Raw genomic sequence first — 24,486 nt, forward strand, 5'->3', positions numbered from 1 at the left:
GCTCTCCCTCTAGCCACCCAAGAACATCTTCCATGTGACACTGAGAAAAGCCAGGGGAGATCTTTTGTCCCTCGATCCCACTATTTATGGGAAATGGCATTATTGTTTCTCTGTATGCAAAGGCAATACAAACTTATTGCAAAAATGATTTAGAACTATAAAGAAGTAAAACCATCCTTCATCCCACTTTGAAAAATCGCTACTAAGCATTCTCATGCATATTCTCTCAGATTCTTTTTATGTACACATAGACAAATGGTTCTTTGTTAAAACAAACATTTGGTCACTTATACATGCTTTTTGTTGCTTGCTTTTTTCACATAAAAATATATCATGAACATTTTTTCATGTTAATGCATATACTTTTACATGATCTATTTTAAGGGCTAAACAGTGTTCCGTGATAGCAAAATTCGTGGACAGTGTCCCCTACCATGGACATTAAAGCTACTCCCAGTTTTCCATTTTTATGAACAGCACTCTGATGAGCAGCAAAGTATACCTTCTTGCCCTCAAATACTTTGTACAATAAATTAGTAACAGTGGAATATTTGGGCACACATTCTATTTATTTATTTTGGGGGGGCACACATTTTAAAGTCCTTGATACAAATGGCCACATATTGATGTCAAAACATTATAGCAACTTCCACCACCCTGTACAGTACACAAAGGTACTCTTTCCCCTGCAACCTCAGTTGCGCCTTCTACTTCCAACCTTGTTCCTGTTGAAGCTTCTAGCAGCACACAAACAAGAAGGCGGCCCCTGCTCCAAATTGGGTGACCCACCCCCTCACTGAGCCATCTGTAGCCCCAGCCTGAGCAGGAAGGACACAGAGGGGTATGATCCCCCGGTGCCCTTGTGGTCCTGGAGGCTGCCGCCTGCCCCAGGGTTTGTTTAAGGGCTGTAGATAGAGTGAGGAGACATGACTGTGGGTCTCAGCCTGAGCAGGTTGCCTCCCTCTCGGACCCCCTCCTTTCTTTCCTTCATATATTCCCCCACCAGCCCCTGCCCTCCTGTTTATCATCCATATGTTGGAGACTTTCAGCTCAGGCCTCTCCTTAGAACCCCAGACTCAAGCATTCAACAGTATCTAGATACTAGCTCCACAAGTTTGACTCACAGATGTCTCAAACTCAACAGCCCAAAACCAGTCTCACCATCTCCTCTTGCTCTCCTTGCTTATTCCCTCCACCCTCCTAGAGGCAAAGGCCCCAGACCTCAGAGTTTTCCCACATGCCTCTCCCTCTCTCCCCACCCACAGCCCACCCATCAATCAATTCGTGAAGCCCCACTAATTACCTACCTCTTCTCTCCCCTCCACGGCCATACCCCAGTCCAAGCCAGCCAATGACCACAGTGACTTGTTTGGGGAGATTGATTGGATGGGAGAGAAAAGAGGAGGAAGGAGCATCTGCATGTGCCCGATGCTGGGATTTTGTTAATGCTCATTCTGCACGTGATACACTCATGGAGCAGATAATATTATTACTGTTCCACAGAAGAGGAAACTGAGGCTCAGAGGGGTTAGTGATTAACCTGCTTGGTCCCACACCAGAGTCAGCATTCTGAGCCTCATGTGTGATTCTTTTTTAATAGTTTTTTCAGTTATGATTGACATTCAATATTCTATTAGTTTAAGGTGTACAGCATAGTGGTTAGATATTTATATAACTTATATAAGTGTTCTCCCTGATAATTCTAGGACCACCCTGGCACTGCACATAGTTATTACAATATTATTGATTGCAATATTAACAATAATAATATCAATGATTTGGCTACTCCATTTCCTGTACTGTACTTTACATCCTCAGGACTATTTTGTAACTACCTATTTGTACTTCTTAATCCCTTCACCCTTTTCACCCAGACCCCCTTCCATCTGGCAACCATCAGTTCTTTTTCTGGATCTATGAGTTTGTTTCAGTTTTGTTTGTTTATTTTGTTTTTTAGAGTACACATACAGGTGAGATCCCATAGTATTTGTCTTTCTCTGTCTGAGCTATTTCACTTGGCATAATACCCTCTGTTTCCATCCATGCTGTGGTAAATGGTAAGATTTTATTCTTTTTATGGCTGAGTAATATTCTTAATATACTGAGTAACAGACAGTAATATTACACACACACACATATGTATTTCTCACGTCTTCTTTATCCAACTGTCTGTTGACGGGCACTTAAGTGGTTCCACATTTTGGCTATTGTAGATAATGCTTCAGTGAACATAGGGATGCATGTATCTCTTTGAATTAGTGTTTGGGGTTTATTCAGATAAAAACCCAGAAGTGGAATTGCTAGGTCATAAGGTAGTTNAAGGAGCATCTGCATGTGCCCGATGCTGGGATTTTGTTAATGCTCATTCTGCACGTGATACACTCATGGAGCAGATAATATTATTACTGTTTCGCAGAAGAGGAAACTGAGGCTCAGAGGGGTTAGTGATTAACCTGCTTGGTCCCACACCAGAGTGAGCATTCTGAGCCTCATGTGTGATTCTTTTTTAATAGTTTTTTCAGTTATGATTGACATTCAATATTCTATTAGTTTAAGGTGTACAGCATAGTGGTTAGATATTTATATAACTTATATAAGTGTTCTCCCTGATAATTCTAGGACCACCCTGGCACTGCACATAGTTATTACAATATTATTGATTGCAATATTAACAATAATAATATCAATGATTTGGCTACTCCATTTCCTGTACTGTACTTTACATTCTCCGGACTATTTTGTAACTACCTATTTGTACTTCTTAATCCCTTCACCCTTTTCACCCAGACCCCCTCCCGTCTGGCAACCATCAGTTCTTTTTCTGGATCTATGAGTTTGTTTCAGTTTTGTTTGTTTATTTTGTTTTTTAGGGTACACATACAGGTGAGATCCCATAGTATTTGTCTTTCTCTGTCTGAGCTATTTCACTTGGCCTAATACCCTCTATATCCATCCATGCTGTGGTAAATGGTAAGATTTTATTCTTTTTATGGCTGAGTAATATTCTTAATATACTGAGTAACAGACAGTAATATTACACACACACACACATATGTATTTCTCACGTCTTCTTTATCCAACTGTCTGTTGACGGGCACTTAAGTGGTTCCACCTTTTGGCTATTGTAAATAATGCTTCAGTGAACATAGGGATGCATGTATCTCTTTGAATTAGTGTTTGGGGTTTGTTCAGATAAAAACCCAGAAGTGGAATTGCTAGGTCATAAGGTGGTTCTATTTTTTAAATTTTTTGAGGAACCTCCATACCGTCTTCCACAGCGGCTGCACCAATTTGCAATCCCGCCAACAGTGCAAAAGGGTTCCCTTTAGTCCACATCCTTGCCAACATGTTGATTTGTTGATTTGTTGATGGTAGCCATTCCGACAGGTGTGAGGTGATTTCTCATTGTGGTTTGAATTTGCATTTCTCTGATAATTAGTGACATTGAGCATCTTTTCGTGTCTATTGGCCATCTATCTGTGTGTCCTCTTAGGAGGAGTGTCTATTCAGGTTCTCTGCCCATTTTTTAAACCCGATTGAGGGTTTTAGGTGTTACGTTATAGGAGTTCTTTAAATGTTTTGGATATTAACCCCTCATAGGGTGTATTCTTGGCAAATACCTTCTTCCACTCAGCATGTTGTCTTTTCATTTGGTTGCTGGTTACCCTTGCTGCACAAAAACTTTTTAGTTAGATGTCATCTCATTTGTTTATTTTTTTTCTTGTTTGAGGAGACATACTGAAAAATGATACTATGGTCAATCGAGCCTCATGTGTGATTCTTGCTCAGCATTATATAATAAGAAGTGAGAGGACCAGTTAAGTGGCCCTGGCTGTGGTCTGAGTGAGAGGGATCTCCCTGCCTGAAGGGTTCATTCAGCCCAGGGCCTGGATCAAGTCTTGCCCTTGTCATTTATGGGAGGCAGGAGAGTGTGGCTGTTCAGGGAATGGATTCCGGAACTCGAATGACTGGAATGCAAATAACTCTCCTACTTCCTGGCTGTGGAGCCTTGAGCAAGTTACCTAGCCTCTCGGTAGTAGACTGAATGGTGCCCCCCAAAATAGAGGTCTGCACCCTAAGCTCCAGAATCTGTGAATGTGACTGTATTCGAACAGTCTTTGAAGACCTAATTAAGTAAAAAATATCAAGAGGAGGAGATCATCCTGGATTATCCAAGTGGGCCTTAAATCCAGTGACAAAGGTCCTTATATAAGGGACCCACCAAGAACAGATACATGCAGGAAGGAGAGGGCCATGTGAAGGAGGTGGAGAGATAGAGCCACAGACCCAGGAATAGGGGCTGCTACCAGAAACTGGAAGAGACAAGACACAGGAGTCACTGCTAGAGCTTCCAGAGAGAGCACAGCCCTGTGGTCGGCCTGATTTAGGACATCCGCCCTCCAGAACCACGACAGAATGTATTTCTCTTGTTTTAATCACCAAGTTTGTGGTAATTTGTGATGGCAGCCCCAGCAGACTAATACAGTCCTTACACTCTGGTCTCTCTTCTGTAAATGGACACATGTTAATACTTATTTCATAGGGCTGTCCTGAGAATTTAATAAATCAATACACCTAAGGCACTTCGCACCAGTAGCTGGCACATAAGGTCCCTTGCAGTAGTATATTTATGACTCTAATAGTTTTGCGACCTTAGTTTCTTTGAGTCTCTTGTCCCTTCACCTATTAACTGGTAATAATACAAATTCTTTGTCTAACAACCTCAAAGTTTCTTTCACTAAAATATGGTCAAAGAATTTCTCCACGCCTCCTCTGTCCTCTGGACTATTAATATTCGAAGGCCAGATTCATTGAAGACAAGTCACAACCTGCCAAGCATGGTGGTTGAAAAGCTGTCTTGTGCCCTTGACCAGACAAAATGCTCTACCTTGGCCATTGGGCCACTTGAAGATACAGCTCTTTCCTCTTTCTCTTGAATGCCACATGGTGTGGAGGAGTGGGGGCCTCTGACTAATAACTGAGCTAGGTCATTTGTGGTGAAGAGGGGCCTTACCCCCACCATCAGAGGCAAAGGTGGATAATTAAGACACAGCAGTCCTTAAATCCCTCTCTGAAACTCTCCCTCCACTCCATCCCTTGCTAATGAAGTCAGAGAAAGGGTAAAAGCCTGTAATTACACTTGAAGGTAATTAGAGCCTTGCTTAATAGAAAGCTTAGGACAGGAAGCCCAAACTAGTAGATTACCCATTGCTCCTGTCATTCTGAATCACTCTCTCTAGGGTGGGTTTTTTTGTAGGTCTCCACTGGGGAGTGAGGAATCTACAGAGTTTACATAAAACTTGTATACACACACTCATGTTGCGTGTCCTGTCCCCTGAGTGTCTGAGAAAGCTTCAGCATTATACCTTACTTCCTACACATTTGCCCATTAATAAGAGACTAAGTAGAAACAAGGAATTTAAAATTCCTTCACTATACGTCTTTTAAATCTGATCACATCGAACTAATATTGCCTGCATGCAATTCCCACTTTCTAGCCTAGTGCTTCTCAACTGTAATGTGCATGCAGAGCACCTAGGGATCTTGTTAAAATGCAGATTCTGATTTAGTAGGTCCAGCGGGGCCTGAGGATCTGCATTTCTAACAAGTTCTCAGGCCCTACTGCTGCTGGAAGGGGCCAGATAGGATAAGAAGGGGAGGACACATGTGAGGAGCAAAAGAAAAGTTCTTCTCAGTCCTACAGGCTCTTCTCAGTTCTATTCTACTTCACTTTGCTCCGACCTCAGCAACTACTCCCAACTTCCGATGTGGATCTTAAAGAATGAACACAGTTTGCCAATTAAAGCGAGAAGGCACAAGTAATCCTAGGCAGAGGAAACAGCTGAAGAAAAAGCACAGTCTTTGAAGGGTGTATTTTTTAATGCTCTTTAAAATATTTTTAAGGCTTCCCTTCATTGATAGGGCATATGAGAGGCCAGAATTTCCGGGGATTACTCTGTGCTCAGACAAGACTGGGGTGTTTGGGTCAGCAGTGGGAGCAAGGAGACCAGGAAATGGAGGGATAACACCAACCGAGGCTCCTCTGGCACCGTATGTGCCCAGAGCAGTCTGATTTCTACCGGAAGCCTTGGGGAAGGACATGGGATGTTAGGGGTTTGCCTAGAATCAGTCATCACTGAAGCCACCGCGGCACCTTTTCCTGGGACTCTGAGCCCAATCATGGGCAAGTCAGTTTTAGTTTTTTATGTCTACTGTTACAAATTATTACAAATTTGGTGGCTTAAAACAGCAGAAATTTATTGCATTATAGTTCTGGAGAGCAGAAATCTGAAATCGAGGCGTTGGCCGGGCTCTGCTCCTTCTGAAGGCCCTGGGAGATCATCCATCCCTTGCCTCTTCCAGTCTCTGGTAGATGCCAGCAGTCTCTGGCTTGTTGCCGGATCGCTCCAAACATCTAGGTCTTCCGTTCTCTCTCTCTCTCTCTCTCTGCTCTGTCTGCATATTTCAATTCTGAGTGTGTCTCATCAAATCTCCCTCTGCTCCCCTTTCATAAGGACACTTGTGATTGCATTTAGGGTCCACATAGACAATCCAGGGTGAACTACCCATCTCAAGACCCTTAATGTCATTACATCTGCAAAGACCTTTGTGTTTGCCATATAAGGTAATATACACAGGTTTCAGGGATGAGAGCATGGGTATCTTTCAGAGATTTTTTTTTCTCCTATGATAGCCAATGTTGCAAAAGTATCTAGAGTAAGGCACACCAAGCACCTAGTCTCTATGGATAAATTAAAGATCTTTCTGTCCCTAATACTTACCCTGCTCTTCCTACTCACATGTGACTTTTGTACCTACTACCCCTCCACTGAAACGTCATCTCTTCTCTCTCTGACTGTTTGATTCTCCTCTTCCCTAAGTCTTAAGATCAGGAGAATTTCTTCAGAAATGCCTTACCTGACCTCCTAGACCAGGCCAGTCCCCTTCTCAGGGCCTTTTCACTGTTTCTCCTTGAAGAGTTGAAATTTGTCGTGTGTTTTGTGTGACTGTCTCTGGGAGGACAGTACACCTATCTGCCTTGTATCATCATTTTTTTCTTAATACCCAGCACATAATAATAAATATTTGGTCAATGAAGGAATGAATCTTGGCTTTAACTTTTATAAGCCATACATGTTGTTAGTCTGTTAGGGTTGCCATAATGAAATACCACAGACTGATAATGATTTGAACAACAGAAATTTGTTTTCTCATAGTTCTGGAGGCTGAAATCCCAAGACCAAGGTGAAAGCAGGGTTGGTTTATGGTGAGGTTTCTTTTGCTGCCTGTCTTCTCCATGGGACCTCACATAGCATAGGATCTCTTATGCTTCTTTCTCTTCTTATAGGGACACCAGCCTTATTGGATTAGGGCCCCGCCCCTATGATCACATTTAACCTTAAGTATCTTCTTAAAGCCCTATAACTAAATACAGTCACATTGTAGGTAAGGGATTCTTCATAAGAATTTAGGAAGACACAATTCAGTCCATAATGCTATGTGATCTTAAATAAAAGCCTTAATTTCTCTAAGCCTTGCTTCTCTCATCTCAATTCTTTGGGGGCAAGAGCAACTTTGATCATTAAATGATAATAAGTGGGATAACTTTGTGTGAAGCACTTTACATATTATCCAACACAAAGTAAAAGTTTTGGTTGTTTTCCCCAGAAACAGACAGGATTGGACCATAAGTACCTTATAGGGCGCATTGTCTAACAAATCACCACTGGAAGCTATAACTTCAATAAAAGAGTGAATCCTGGCTTTCACTCATAAACTATGTGTATTATTCTATTAGGGATGCCATACACTGGGGAAACTCAAGTGCCTATGTAGTACAAACACCACAGAGTCACCCCCACCCCTGGAGAAAAGGAGCTGGGAGATTCCTGGACCAACTATAATCAGTCATTGGTTGAGGTCCACTCCCAAGGGTGTTCATCATCCTACTTCCAACCTGCTGTGCCTGTGGACAATGGGCATGGATACCAGAGGACACCTTCAGGCAAAGACATGCTCTGCCAGCTCTGCATAGGGCTGAGGGGGTCCATCTGCTACAATGAGCCATTAGGTACCAATCATCCTCCTAGAAGTTTTCAGAACACTAGACGTGCTGCTTGACAAAAGGGTTCTGGGGACAAACAAGTGTAAGGAATGCTCAGTGGACAGTTGTCCTTGGGTATTTTCCACTAAAACTCTATTGATGTACTGCAATTCAGACATCAACCTTTTTCTAATCCTGTGACTCCCAGCCTTGCTACAGAAAGACTTTTTCATACACTATGTATTGTACTTTAAGGAATGCAAGGTCTCTGATCCATGCTTTGGGGATTCTCAGTTCTGGCTGATAGAGATGTGACTGTCAAGTAAAGATGCTTTTAATCTCTTCGCCACTGGAGCCTCTGAACAGGGTCTGGCACAGAGAAAGTTTTCAATAAATGTTTGTTGTTACAACAGAGCCTTACTACTGTTGCAATTTCAAAACAGCATCTGAAAATATGTTCAGAAAAAGCAGTTTCATGGACAAAAAATAACTGTTTAATCCCCAAAATGGCTGTTTTGAAAGACTTTGAAAGAAAACTCAGCTGAATATATCTACATTTGTTGAGACATTGACCAAAACATGTCTAATTCTCCTGGCTTTGTTCCCATGGTTTTTAAAATGAGGACCTGTGCTATTAGAATATTGTCTGCATTGTGGGGGTGGGTGAACCATGTCTTCCCCACATCCATGTGAGAATGAAGCTCCAGGACTTAGTGGTACTAATGTCCCTCTGGTCCAACTTAGATGGAAAGAGTGTTCCAACTTCTGTCTCCTCCCCCTATACTTCACCCTTCTGTTGAATGCTAAGAGTTGCAGCTGTGACCCCACTACTGGCTGAAAGGAATCAAATTAGAGGACTTCTAACAAGTTGCCTCCCCTTTATCTAGTTGCCAAGCAGAGCTGGCTATTTGTTGTCCTCAAATGTCATCTGGGACCAGGGTAAGTCGTTATCGTTCTTTCTCACCCTTGTCAAGACGGAAGGCTTTGCTGAGCCTGGTGCCCTTGCTTCCACTGCAACGAAGCCAGCATGAGAAGTGAGAGCTGCAAACAAAGAGGCTTTTCTCTACAGATCACTGCTCCAGCTGGGCATCCCCACTATTTTTCCCAACAGTTATGAAAATGGCAACATCACTGTTTGCTGATCATTATTTCAAGGAAAGGTTTGAAACCTTAATTATCACTTGTTCTTTGGAGCTGAGATGGAGGACTAGAGGCTGTAAAATGAGTTTAATTGCCTGCTCGATTAGCCATTTGTATAGCCAATGGCCCGCGGCTGAAGAAGGAATATTTTTCAGGAAGTTGCTCATCTTCCTAGAATTTGTAAAAGGCAGGAGATGGAACATAGAACCATTCTCTTCATGCCCTACAAATGGAAATGCTGGCCTTTCTAGATAAGAGTGAGGACAGAGCACTGTGACCATCCAGGTTCTCATGAATTAAGTCTCTCTTGGTCTTCCTTGAAGGATGATAATGTGGATCTCAAAAGACATACTGTAAAGACAACCCACCCACACCCGATAACCCAGAGAGTGGAGTATTACAGTGCTGAGAGGGTTGTTGGGGTCACTTGGAGCTACCTACCTACTAGTAGGTAGCCAATGTGGATGAAACACAATGACAATGAACGGAAGTATTTCTGAGACCAGATTTATCTTGAAATGAGGTATGTTACCTTCCAGTGGCCTGATGTTGACCCAGCTGCTACTTACTGGTGACCCTCATTTTGTCATTTATTCTTTTATTGTCATTCCTCAGCCCTGCTTGCTGACAACCCCTGGAGAGAAACTGAACAGTCTTCTAATGCCTATTTGCTGTTTGTTTTCTGTTTCTTCTGTGTTTTGGTTCAACTCAAGTTCAAGAATAATTTTCTCATTTTTCTAGGAAATGGTAGCTTTTCTATTTGGGATAATGATCTTGCCTACAGAATGAGAGCAATTGCCACCTTCTCAATAAGTAAGATGAACAAGGTGAGGCATGTGGATTCAGAAACAGCTATACGATGGAAAGCCAATTCCTTTGCCATCTGAATTTTTTCATGTCATTTTATTTATAGCCCCTGTGAAGTAAAAAAACAAACTCTATGTTCTTAATCATTATGCTACACTGCTCTAACTAAGGCCTTCAGATTACTTTATTCTTGAGGTTTAACTTGCTTATTTCTTTACAACCTTCTCCAGGATTAAGCACACTAACAAAGGATCCGAGGTAAAAGGAAATGCATTTAGTACAAATCCAGCTGTGAAAATTTTCTAAATCTGTTTCATGAGTTTACTTACTCATCAGAATGTTGCTAGAGATCAGTTCCTGGAGGCAGACCTGTGATCAGATCCCTACCTCTTAGCTCTGTGGCCTCGGGAATATTAATTAAAATCCCTGTCCCCTATTTTTTTCCATCTGGAAAGGAAAATTAATGATACCAAATTTGTTGGGCTGTGAAATTAGTGATAAAGTAACCACTAAATCAAAACCTTACTCAATTTCTCGTTCCCTTCAGATTCTGTTCTATCTCTTTCCCCACTTCATAGCCAAACTTACTGAAAGAATCATCTTCATGTGCTCTCTCCATTTCCTTCCCTATTCCTCTGCTCTTCAACCTGCTCTGTTCCAACCATGATCTCACGTTCTTTGCTCCCAAACCTAATGTTCCCTTCTCATAGCCTTTATCTTGGTGAATGGCATGAGCATCTGATCCAGTGATATAATTATGATGCCTCCCTCTCTCCATATTCAATTCATTTCCAAACCCTGACCATTTTACAAATGAGTATCTCATAAATCCAGCCTCTTCTTTCCATCTTTGTGACCACCATCATCTCTCGCCTATACTACTGCAAGAGATTGTTACGTGGTCTACTCTCCTCCACCCACCACCTCTCTATTCATTGTCCCTACCGTGGCCAGGGCATCTCTCCTTTGTGATGAGATTTCTTTGCTTATTTGTCCATTTGGTTACTTCCTATCTCTGCCAGTAGAACATAAGCTTCATGAGGTCAGAAATTGCATCTGACTCTGCTTACCGTTCTATTCTTCTTGCCTAGCACCGCACCCGGCATACAATAAGGGCTATTTGTGGAGTGAATAAAGCATCCACCGCATGATATGGACTCCTTAAATGGGAGCTCCCCTTGCGTTCATTGTCATCATCATCGCCAGGTGATTTTTTTTTACAGAAATACTCTTTCCCCTTCAGATGATAGCTAACTAAACATCAGTGTCTTTAAATCTGCTTAGCCTGGGGATGTTCTCTGAACTCTCTGCATTGGACACTAGCACACTCAGAATTTTCATCGCTCTAACACAGAGACAAAAATATATAAGAATTTCAGAGAATAGGTGTGTCTCCCTGCTTTTCACAGTGATCTCCTTTCCTCTCTCTCTGGAAGTAATGTATGTGTTCCTAATACTGCATAAAAAGTTACCTCCAAACTTGAGAGCTTTTAAAAAACAAACATCTCACAGTTCCTGTGTGTCGGGAATCAGCAGGGGGTGGGGGCAGTGTGGCTGGGTCCTCTGGATCAGGGTTTCTCCCAGGCTTCTGTTGAGTTATGTCAAGGCTCAGCCTGGGGGAGGACCTGCTTCCAAGCTCACTCATGTGGCTGCTGACAGGTCTCAGGTTCTCGCTGGCTGCTGGCTGGAGACATCATGTTGACCACATGGACTGCTCTCTAGGACTGCTTGCAGCTCTGCCCGGGGGGGCTCTGAGAGTGAGAGACGGTGAACAAAAGGGAGCCACAGCTATTGGCGACTTCACCTCAGGAGTGATATCCCATCATTTTATGGTATTCCTTTCATTAGCAGCAAGCCACTGGATCCATCCCACAGTCAAGGAGAAGGCATTACATAAGAATCTACCTAGTCCAAGGGGGGATTTGGTTCTCCACAGGCAAGAGCAAGGTGTTTCCTTGATTCTCTGAAGCCTTTTCTCCTTTGAGAATGATGGGTAGCATGCCTATCTGGGCCTCAATGCCTTGCCACACTTCTCTTTCAAAAAAAGGAAGAACGAGCAGAACAGAGGGATGGGGTAGGTTCTGCTAGAAAATAAAGCTCCTAATATAGTAACACTTTTCATTGTCACCAAACATTGTGCATTAACATGAAATCATGGAGAGGACCCCAATTACTCTCATTGGCTTGTCTGAGCATCAGTTTCCTGATGACTTACTTTCTAGCTTCTAATGACTATATTAAAAATAGAACTCTAGGGGCAATAGATACAAAAGGTGTATATTTAGATCTTAGGTTTCTTTCCCTCCCTGCACCCCATCCCCCACTTTGCACAGAGGTTTCAGTGCTCATTTGAGATCATTCTGAAGCTTCATCGACTTTATCTTAATGCATATATATCCAATAGTTGCCATCTAATTTTGATATCAATCCTTCAGCAACAATTAAACAACCTCCTAATTGACTGAATTACCTGTAAGTAATCACACATTCCCTTACATCACAAGCCGTAGGAGGAAACAGGGAGTAACCTGTATTTAGGAGAGATTCGTGGACAATCCTTGGAAAATTAATGGACATAGATGTCAATTCTGAGCAGAGCTGTGAATGCAGGATTTTGCAGAGGAAAAATTTAAAAATACACTTGTAGTTATATGACCTATATATCCACCTTTTGTTTCCTTTGTGCAGATTGTCTCCCAGAGAAAGCTGTCCAAATCCTTGCTGAAGCATGGGAATACTGCAGGGAAGTCCTCCATCACGGTAAGCCCTCTCTAGGCTGCCCAGGTGCCCAGTGCTGCTGGCCAGGGCACATCAGGCTTGTGGGAAGCAGAGCCTGTGGCTACTGGGAGTTGATGTCACAATTGCTCAACGGTCTGAGCTGCCTCTCTCTTTTTCTTCTTTCTCCATTCTGCCAACATACTTTTGACCTTCTCACACCTAGGATTAAGGGATAAAAGAAAAAAGGACCTGAAAGCGGAGCCATTTGATTTTACTAAGCACTTCTGCAATTGCAATATAGGTTTTAGTGGGGGACAGAGATGGAGTTGGCAAGCTCAGTAAGAATATGGAATTGTGTGGGGTTTTTCAAATAGTCAAAACTACCTATCTTTGCCTCTCATTTTTTCTGAGAAATAAAAATTTGCTCTAATCGCATTTAGTACAAGGTTTGGTTTGTTGCCTATGGGCCAGAGAGCCCAGCATTTAACTCTCTTCTTCAGTGTAATAGCTTGGAGCTATGCTGTCCTATTTGGTAGTCACTAGCCACATGTGATTATTTAAGCTTAAATAAAGCTTAAATAAAATTATTTAAAATAAAATAAAAGGAGATAGTAATTGCTAAGTCACAGAAGCCACATATGCAGAGCTCAATAGCTACTAATGAAGTAGCTACTATTTTGGACAGTGTATATTATAGAAACTTTATGTGATTTCAGAATGTTTTATGGGAAATGCTCGAAGTACTTCTAAATAAAATCTTAGATTTTCCTAGATTTGAAACTTTGACGTCTTGTATTAGAGCCTTTGAGAAAAGGTAGAGAAAGTGGTCTAACCATTTGGCTGTGTGGACCAAGATAAATTAATAAGTGAAAGGTAGAAAAAAAGGACCAGGAGGATCTAAATTGCTAGGGAGGCAAATTGCCAGGAAGTAAACCTCCTGAGTTCCTTTAAACATTTGTTTTTAACTTGAAAGTGATGGATTTATATTTTTTCAATGTAACATACTTTTTGAAGGAAAAATTTAAAAAGATTCCTACTGGTGAAGGTTATGAGCATTCTTACAATAACCTACCTAAGCTTGTTGCTTAAATGTTTGAAATGATGCAGTCACATCAAAGCTTTTTCTTGATGGCCATGTTCAATCATGAACCAATGGTTCAAATGGCTTCGAAGACCCTGTGGGTGCTTCAAAAAACTGTGGATTTAAAGGCTGAGTCCCAAATCCCAAAACCTGGTGGTAGACCCAGACGTGAGCTCTGCCACGGTTCTTTTTCACGGGAACAAAACCTCGCCTTGCCACCTTTTCTCTAAAACACCTTGGAGAGTTTCTTTCTACACACATCTCGCAGAAACTTTTTCTCCTTCTTGATTTTAGATATTTAAATACTCCTCTTAAACTTGAGACTTTGGATCCAAACAATGGTTCTATTAGCTTTTGGAAAACACTTGAAAATATGTGCCCATTTTTATTTCATCCTCTTTCCGAAGGCGTCTGTGACCATAAAACAGTTAGAGACCTCTGTTCAAGTGGAGTGTTAAAGGCATTAAGGTGGTTTGGTGCAAAGGAGAATCAAATGAAAGATCTAAATAGGATGGTTTCTGGTTTACCAAGGAGTTCTTGAGTTTTTACTGTCTATCTGGACTCATGTTTCCTACTTCCTAGGTGGTCATACATTTGAGGGTAGATTTCCCTTGGTAGGCAAACATTTTGGTTTTAATATTAGGTGTCAAATAAAATTTCCCAGAGGCTATCAATGTGGACCCAACTCATAATGGACAAGTTGAGCTCAGATAGTGTGGAGATATAATTGAATTAAAGATCAGTGTCTCCAAATAACCAATTTGATAAGGGTATCCACATGCTACCATCTCTGAATGCATGGTGAAGTCCTAAACATTATTTATAAATGGTTGAACCTATCTACAACTCGGCTGGTCCCTAGATTTTTGCTGTTTCTTCTTTTTTCCCATAAGTTTTCCCACTAATTTTTTCTCCAAGGCTTTGGGAGTCACTGTGTATTAAATATTGGAAAGTGCCATTATGAAAGAGGTTCTTAGGTAACACTGTCTTTTCACTTATACCAAAATTCTTGTCAGAACTCTTATTCTTGAGAGTTAAGGGCTTAGATATCTCTCTATCTATCTATCCTCATGTCTCAGAAAGCCCAGGGAGCATCTTTTTTGAAAAATAGGAACTAGAACATTTTTTAATGGCCATATAATCATTGGTCTGGAAAGAACATAGGGACTGGTTTATTTCCCTATGCCACATTGGTCTGACTCAAAGCAGTGAAGAAATGTTACTGCTTCTCCTTATTTGCAACTTCCCAAAGGAAAAATATATGTGTGTATGTATGTGTGTGTGTGTGTACACAAAATTATTTATGGGAGTCCATCCAATGCTGTGTAACCCATAAAGAAAGAAGCTCTTTCTAACTGCTGCCCCATCTCCTATGTTCTCACGCTCGGCATAAACGAAACCTAGCTAGTTATCTACTGTTGTCTGTTCTAGAGAGCTGCCTTGAGCACCTGGAAGTGCTCTGCTGTGCTAACATTGTGGAAAACTCCTTTCCCAGCATGGGACTTCACTGATTTTTGACCCAAGTGTGAGCAAAATTTGTTCATGAACTCCGAGGCAGAGTGGTCCAACCACTGCGGCTGATGCATGCTTTTTCCTTTAGGTGATTGCTGAAGAATTGTCTGGCAATGACGACTATGTCGAACTTGCATTCAACGCACGGAAACTGGATGACAAGGTAAAGTGTTTGGCATTAACCTTATTGAAGGAAGTAATAAAGCCAACACACAACGTTTAATCAGATTTCCCCCTACAGCTATGTTTTCTCTTTCAACCCACATTATTAAACAGATCAAAGATTTCGGAGAGATCTGAAAAGTAAGGCTTTTCCCAAACTGTGAATTAGTTAAGATGGGGGAGGGACTCTAATTAAAACAGGACATTTTTATTACACCAAGACTTCATTTTGTTCCCAAATGCCACAGCTCAGATGCATGTGGGCAAATATGATTTAACCCCCTTGCTAGGGACATTTTAAAGGAAAAGAGAAGATGTGAAAGGAAAGTGACGCTTATTAAGCACCTATATTTACCAGAGTTAAAAGCTTTTCATGCATTATCATATTTATTCATTCATGTAACTTCCAGGCAATAGGCATTATTAACACTGTTTTGTAGACGAGGAAAGAGATTCAAAGATGAAGTAACTTGTCTAAGGTCACATGCATTAGTCCAGATAATCCAAGAAAGGAGTAAATACGCAAGGACTTTGTTAGGAGATGTACCTGTGTAGGGAAGAGAAGGAGGAAGTCTGGGGGAGCCGACAGACCACAGTGCAAGTCTGGTGAGTCAAGGAGAGGGGGAAAGAAGGGTGGATGGCAGTGTGCTGGAATGCCATGCAGTCTAGAAGGTTCAGCAAGGCCAGCCAGGAGTCCTACAGCCAAAACTGCCTGACAAGTTCAGTAGTCTCCACCTGCAGGTTATCCTGGAATTAAGGCTAGATGGAGTGTTGTGAGAAAAAGGAATGCTTCAGAATTTAGGAACTGGATCCCAAGGCCAAGTTCTAATTGAAGTCTCATCCATTTTACTGAGCATAATTGTTGAACCAAGCTCTTCACTTATCTGACCCATTCCTTATTTAATAACTAAATGAGATCCATTAATCTTAGCATAAATAAGCAGTTAAGACTTTGTTGAACTGAAAAATAATTTCATCAAAACAAGGCTTATGAGAAAAGTAACCATATAGCTCAAAATGTGTTCCCAAGTATTTGGTATGAAGTTTAAAATCCCAAACTTCTAGCAGACCATAAGAACTAGACCCCAAAGATCAGTAATGTTTACTATATACATCTAGTTTGTGGAGTTAGTTTTTGGCTTCCTTGACTACACATACAGCCCCTGGCTGGGAGCAGCCCATGGGAAGCCAGGCCTTGGTGCAAGTTCAGGGTTGAATTTGTGAGCAGTATAGCTGGAGCCCTTAGTCAGCTGCCCCCCCCCGTAACATGGGAAACATGTTCTCAGGGCCACCACATAAATGTTTAAACTGATATTTCGGCTCCATGTCTGTCTAACTCCTATCTGTATTCTTTCTATTATATCTCACATCTTCCACCCAGGCACAGGCCATATTTTTCTTGTGTATACAGAAAAAAGCTTTGCAGTCTCTACTTCTTTAAAAAAAGAAAAAAGGGGGTGTCCACACCATATATTTATGATTTCCCTTCAACCACATCCTTAATCAGAAAACATGTCATGTTAATAACTGTATTAATAAAGGACTCTATTTTCCTAGAGTACACCCAGAGAACAGGGGATTTGGGGGGGTGGCACCAGTTTTGGTAAGCCTAATGGCTTACAGGCATGAGGCTGAAAAAGGTAAAGCAGTATCTTAAGCAATTTCCTAAAGTCATAAGCAGCCTCTTATACCCTGGCATAGTTTGTTCATTTTCACCTACAAAAATTCTCAGCCCATTTGTGCGTTCACTCATTCACTCTCATTTGTTCATTTATTCACTTTTGCATCAGTCATTTACCAAACCTTTGTTTCATGTTTACTGTGCATCAGGAGATGGAAAAACACATGCTTTAAACCACTCTCACACCCACCATCAATTCACCATCTAAATGAGACATAAATATAAATAATAAATGAGATAATAATAGTACAGCCATGACAACATATGACAAGTAAAATGTAACCAGAGTGTCCTGAAAAGGATAATTCATTCTGCCTGGGACATCAGGAAAGACTTTGTCCTTATAAATGAATTATATTTAAATTTTTTAGTGTGTGGAGTAGATTGTGTGAAACTTTCACAGACTGCTACCTTTTGACATTCCATGGGCTTGGTGCTGGGAGCAGCAGTGTGCGTTGATTTCAGTTGGGTGTAAGCTTTTCACCTTCAGTTCCTTGGGACAATTATGCTCTTTCTCCCAATCACATCCCCAGCTTTCAGAATAATTCACCAAATCTCTTTGTAGTGTCTTTCCTGGCGCCATTATAAGCCATTGGGTCAGTGTGTAGGAGTGTTAAGCTACTCATTTAATGGTTTGAAATGCCTTCTTTCTTCCTAGTAGTCTCTTAAGTACCACTAATTTGTCCTCTGCCTTAGGTCACAGTGTGAGGAGACTTTGGTTTTTGTTGGAGGGCCCATTGGCTTTAAGGGGTTTGAACAGTTTCCCTTCATTCCAACAAGCACTGCTCACAAAACTGAAAGAACCCCCAAGTAGCATTGAATCTGGGTCTAGACGGCCATTCCCCACTTGACTGTGCTGATTGTCCTGTGCTCTGGTCACTGCTGAGACTCCGTGCCCCAGTGCTGCAGACTCCAGGTCCCTTATCATGTACTGGTATCTTGCCCAGACTCCTTAGTACCAGAAAAGAGCAGGCCCTCTTCAGAACAAAGCAGAAGCCATTGCTTTGATTTGGACCAGAAGGTGAATGATCTCAGGTGGAAAGAGGGCAAGGCATAGAATTTAAGAAACAAGAGGAGAGCATAAAGATTTTCTCATGCAGCCTCTTCAGGAAATAAAGGCTATGATTGGTTTGATGACTTACCCAGAGATATCACTACTGTGCTGGTTATCTATTGCTGAATAACAAACCACCTCAAAACCCAGTGACTTAAATGAACAACACTTTTATTATATGCCATGATTATGGGGGTCCGAAATTCAGGCAGGGTTCATCTGGGCAATTCTTCTCCTGCTAATGATGTTGACAGAGGTCACTCATGATACTCAGCACATAGAGGGGCCTGTCTGGAAAGCCCACTCTAGCTTTACTCACTTGCCTGGCATGTGGGATGGCTGAAAGCCTGGGCTCAGCTGGCCCATTCAGCCAGAGTGCCTACATGGTGGTCTTCGGTTAGTCACACGTCCTGCACGGCGGCTGGCTTCTCCCAGAGAGAGCACCCAAGAGAAACAGACGGAAGCTGTATGTAGCCTTTTCTGATGTGCCCTTGGAAGTCATGCATCATGCCCCCTGCTGCACTCTGTTGGTTACAAGTGGACCATAAGGCCAGCCCAGAGGCAAGGAGAGAGGAGTCAGACTCCATGCCTTGATGGGGGCATGGCACCGTCACATGGTAGGAAAGCGTGTGGACAGTAGGCATGGCATGGTGCTAGCCATCTTTGGAAAATGCACCCTGCCCCAGTGTTTTTGTAGTCAAGCCGGAATAAGATGGTACGATTATTTCACATCACAGCTGGAAAAATAGCTCCCAGGGATTCTCAAGGAGGACCTCTTTTCAGCTTTTAGCATTAAATGATGTTCTAGCTAGCTACATATTAAAGTTGAACTTATCATATCTATTAATAGAGAAAATATATCATGATTAAAAGCCAGTGAAATAAATAAAGCTCTTAATTTTTAAAAAAATTGGTAAGGAGTATCATGTCAGCAACTAATTTCTAGGTATATTTGAAAAATTGCATTATGAATATGTGGAGAAAATATGCTGTATCCAATTCAGATCACAGTTATAGGAGATCTGGATCTCCAGCCCCTTTGCAGTCATTCTGGTACCTCAGGTAGAAAGCTTCTGGTCTAATGCAGTTGCCTTCTTTCACAGATGAGAACACTGATGTGCAGAGATGTGAAATGACTTACCCAAGTCCACACACATGCACGCACACACACATACACATTTCAATATTTTTTCAAGGAAGAAGGTTACTGAATACCAGTCGGATTGGTCTTGGGTGTGGAGGACTTGGTAGTGTTCCCGTGTATTTCAGGGAAGTAGGAAGCCAGGGAGGAGGGAGAAAAGGGAGTGCTGTAGACATCTGTCTTCTTTTCAAGTTTGCAAAATATAATTATCTTTCAGTAAAAATGCTACTTTTGTTATGACATAGTGGGTTTATTTTTATTATTTTAAACGTCATATGCCATAAGACTATTTTCTAAATTTTCCAGTTTCAATTTATACTGTGGTAAATATTGATAGACATAATCCATGTCAACAAAAGTTCTCTGGGGTTCTTGATAATTTTTAAGACTGTAGAGGAGTCTAAGACCAAAAAGTTTACACATTGCTGTTGTAGGGTACACCAGGGAGCACTAGGCAGTTTTGCAAACCACAGTGACGGAGCAATGTCCCTTTTACTTTGATAGACACTGTCATTTTTAACTTGTCTTTCCAATGTTATTCAGCAGACCATCTACCTGAAATGGAAATCCAGAGTTCTAGAAATCTGAGAGGTACCCTTCAGTGAGAGCTGAAGGTGCAATAGATGAAGTTTGCAAGAAATAACTTAGTATTTATCCAGTAGCAGTGCAGGTCGCTTTGTGAAGAGATGGGCTTTCTACCGTTTAAAGCCCCTTCATCACATTAGCAGCTAGTTAGCAATTAATCTAACAAGTGAATAGTAAGTGGTCACTTTGGAACATTTAAAGCTGAACATTTGGTACTATTCTTTCTCCTCTTTTTCCCCAAGAAAGTATTCATGTTGGTGTGTTGGAACTGATTCTCACACTGGTGGTTTCCACATCTGTAATAGCAATCGTTATCAACTACGCTATCAGTGCTCCCATGATGCAAGTTTGGTGGGGTGCAGTGTAAGCAAACAAATCTGTCTCTAAAGCCAAGGTTAGCAAACGTTCTATAAAGGGCCAGATGGTAAAATATTTTAGACTTTGCAGGCCATATGTCCCAAGTACTCAGCTCTGTCTTGGAAGCATGAAGACAGACATAAGCAATATGTAAATGTATGAGTGTATTCCAATAAAACTTTATTCACCAAAGCAGGCAGTGGGCTGGATTTGGGCCGTGTACCATAGTTTGCTGACCTCTGTTCTAAAGCAGTGTTACATCTCTACCTGCTGTGCTGTGATTTTACTATGTTCAAGTGTGGATGCCTGAAAATTAATCCAACCTGCATTAATGATAGCAAATCATAACTAATGAGCATCTCCAGTGTACCAGATGTCAGGATCTAACCTACGTAACCATATTCCCAAAGATGGGTTTACAAATGAAGCAGAATGAGGCAAATTAAACAATTTACCCAAAGTCACAAGGCTAGGAAGCTACAGAGTCTGGATATGACTCCAAGTCTTTCAGACAATCTTTTCTAGTACCAATATTCTGTTTTCAAGATCACTGTCCTAGAAGTACACTGCTTCCTTTTCTATTCCAAACCGTAGATGGTGCCTTATTGCTCTCTCACTTGTCTCAGTGTCTTTCATTTTGGACTAAAAAGGCAGAGTAACATGACATCCAAGTCATTTAAAAACTTCACCATAGCAAAACTTCAGTAAAATATCTACATAATTCATCATATTGCACTAAACTGTCCCAAGGCCAATCTTAGTGCTGATAGGCAAGCAAAGAAAGCTGAAAATTCCAGATTGTGGTCAAGTAAGCATACAATTAGATGCAGAGTTCTGGTGTTTAAACTATGGATCTCTTGGTGTACACTTAAGATACTTTAGAGCTCCTTATGAGTTGTTTTATTTCCAGAGGTCAGATGCCTTCTTCATAATAATCATCCCCAATACTTGCATAGTGCTTTACAGTGAGTCCTCCAGCATTCTCTCTTGTGTTGATAATGATCATAGCAGCAACACTCTTTGAGTGCTCACCGTGTGCCAGGGGCTGGACTCAACACTTCGTGTGCATCAGCTTCTCTAATTCTTTCACGGTGCCTTGAGGCCAAAGGTGATGCTCTTCCATTTATGGATAAGGAAACTGAGACGAGGAAATGAACTGCCTTGCCCTGGGTCATCCAGATTATGCATGGTGGAGTCAGAACTTGAAAGCAGTTCTGAAGCCAGTGTGCTGCGTGTTAGATTTTTAGTTACTTGAGAGCAGAGACTAATCCATTCTGTTTTGCCTTGATATGCTCTGACTGCACCTCTGTGCTAGCCCTAAATAGTGTTTTAAGAGAGTATGAAATAAAATAGAAAAAGCATTGCAATATACTACCCAGGGAAAAATAGGGCACTGAAGTGTATATAGAGTATGATTACAAATATATTTTTTAAAAAGGAAGAAAATTACATCTAGATTCTGGAAAAATATTTACCAAAATGTTATTGATAGTTATAGAATTATAGGTAAGATTATAGGCTATTTTTTCCTCCTTTCTATTATTTCATCTTTCTATTTTCTCTTTTTGCTGTTTCTAAATTAAAATGGTAACATTTTTAAATTATAAAAAAAAAGTCAATAAAATTCTTCCAGTGGGGTCAGCAACTTTTAAGTACAATTCACAAAGAGTTTTCTGAGGAATCAACTGACTATTTAAAGGAGGCAAAGCCTGACACTCCTGGCGAAGAAGCCCAAGGGCACCTAGGAACAAGCTAACGTGGCTCACATCCATTAGGGAAGGTGGGGGGAGGAGGAGGTTCCAATAGTCTTATGATGAGTGTTGGAACAGAAATAGTCCCCCGGGGCAAATGTCTTGAGTAAATGCAGTGAGGTGGGAATCAGCTGGCTGTGTGTCTAGGTAGAAAACAGGGGCCATTCTGGTGGAGAGGTGAGGTCTGCAAGGCAGACTTACTAATGAGAGCAGCCCAGGAGGCTACTTAACAAGATTAAAGCTGTGGTCATCAGGCACCTACAGAAATGGAATGGAAGGGTATTTTCTAGACTCTGGGTGTTGTGAAGTTTGGTGTTTAGTTCCTGGTTGGGTGGGGAGGACAGCCAAAGGAAGGATAATTATTCCCACTCCCCATCTCTTCTCTTTCTAAGGTACAAAGTTTCTAGGGTGATATTCTTCACTACAGAGCCACTATCGTGTTCCTGCTCAGAACCCATCTGTGGTTTCACATTGCCTCTCCAGGCAAGTGTAGCGACTCCAGATGTGCACTGAAGGCCCCTCACATCGTGGAGCTGGCTTTGTCAGCATTGGCCCCTCACATTCCTCCCTTACACATCCTGGGCTGCAGGGGAACTAAGCTACTTGGTGTGCCCACTCTATGTTTACTCTTTACACCTTCATTCAGTCTGTTTCCTGTCTACAGATACTCTCCCCAAAACCATAGTTTCTAGTCAAAATCCATCAACTTCCCCTCATCTCTGTTTCTCATTCATTCAGTCATATTTAGCCCTTGGATATGTTTACTTGTGTACTTGTCTTACCACAAAACTAGATGGTTCTTTGGATGCCCAAGAAGAGGTTTTAGCCTTTCTTAATAGTCTAACATCAAGCAGAAAGGCTGTATGATGAGTATATCCCCTAAGAATATTTTGTTGAGTTTAAGACCATGATGGCTATGGCATTATTCTCCTTTGCTGCAGTCTAGATTTTGGGGGTGGGGGGAGAGACCACCTGCTGAAATACATAATAAGCATCATAACTAAGGCTATTGCTCAGAGAGCTTCCTATACCAGGTGTTCATGTCATTCATTCATTTATTTATCTGTTGGTTCATACACTTAATAGGCACTGTGTAGCACTAAAAGCTAGACACTATGAGACATGCTTGAGAAATGATGGAAATATAAAGGAAAATAAGACACAGTTCCTCCTTTCTAAGAGTTTACAACCTATTGGAGTAAAAAAAAAAAAAAGTTTAAAAGAAGGATATGGATTAGGTCTGCTTCCAGTAATAAAGTACCTGTTTGTTTTACATAATTCTCCCATTGTAAATAACTATAAACTCTGGATAAGATACAAGAAACATCTGTTTGGGAGTCCTAAGGCAGCCAAGATTTGATGAGCCAAAAAAGACTTGAGGGAAGAAAAATCCATTGAGATGAATCTGGTACCCTATTCAGATTTTCCACTGAAGGCAATTCCTCAAGGCTGATTAGTAAAAAACACTTCAGATAAAAAAGATAGGAAGCCTGAGTGATGTCTCTCAGGGCATTCACTAATGAGCAAATGTCACAGAGAGAAACTGAACACAGAGCTAGAACCAAGAGAGTATGGAGATGAATAGCCTTCGAGGGTCTTGCAAATAAAAATTGGCCTCAAGGGCTTGTCAAGAGGGAATAGCCTTCATAAACCCCCACTCTTTTCATTGGAGCCCTGTAAGGATATACCCAAGCATTAGAGGAATCAAGGAATATATTGGGCCTTTGCCAGAAGCTACAGACTCATCTAAAGGGTTTTGTAATCTTTTTACACAGTGTCTGGTATTTAAAGGTGAACAAGTATACCAAGAGGCAAAACTAAGAAATAGGTAATAGAAATAGACCCATAGGTGATCAAGATACTACAGACATCAGACATGGGCTTTACAATAATTACAATTAACATGTTTAAGACAGCAGCTACATCGTTTCTCAGAGAACTGGCATTTGAATTGGTCTTTAAAGAATGCATTGGTCTTTACAAAAGACTTACTTTTCAAAGGACGTGGAGTTCAGAACTGTTTGTTCTAGCCAAGGCTGGATCACAGGAATGAAGAATAAAATGGGGAAGGATCAAATGGGGATATTTGATCCAGGGCTGAATTAGATATATTTGTGCAGAAGGAGCACAACTCATTTTTGTTTACATGTCTGTTTTAGGATTTCTTCAGTAAATCCGACCCCTTTCTGGAAATCTTCCGTATGAATGATGATGCGACTCAGCAGCTAGTACATCGAACTGAGGTAAGAAGAGTCATCTTCAGCTAGGCCATCTTGTCCCTCAAGATGAAAAACTGACCTGTTTTGAGAAACTCCTTTCGTTCCTTAATATCCATATCTATGTGTTCAGACATGGAGTCCTCACTGTCCTCAAGAGAACTCTTTATTCTCAGTTTAGATATTAGAAGAGAAGATTCTTTCTCACTCAAATTCTTCATTAATGTCCTTCAATGC

The 24,486-nt window shown here is 41.3% G+C and overlaps 1 protein-coding gene across 2 annotated transcripts in view; it reads left to right on the plus strand.

Annotated features, from left to right (window-relative positions):
• CPNE4 (copine 4) overlaps window positions 1-24,486 on the plus strand; it is a 412,933-nt gene that overhangs the window by 266,574 nt on the left and 121,873 nt on the right. For both annotated transcript variants that reach the window (XM_037061286.1, XM_037061284.1), the window contains 3 exons: window positions 12,680-12,751; window positions 15,391-15,465; window positions 24,193-24,276. In XM_037061286.1, the coding sequence (XP_036917181.1) occupies window positions 12,680-12,751; window positions 15,391-15,465; window positions 24,193-24,276 (231 nt within the window). The remainder of the gene's footprint in view (window positions 1-12,679; window positions 12,752-15,390; window positions 15,466-24,192; window positions 24,277-24,486) is intronic.

This window comes from Sturnira hondurensis, unplaced genomic scaffold (assembly GCF_014824575.4).
Source record: "Sturnira hondurensis isolate 20B ecotype Veracruz unplaced genomic scaffold, ASM1482457v3 Scaffold0013299, whole genome shotgun sequence".
Classification (NCBI taxonomy): Eukaryota; Metazoa; Chordata; class Mammalia; order Chiroptera; family Phyllostomidae; genus Sturnira; species Sturnira hondurensis.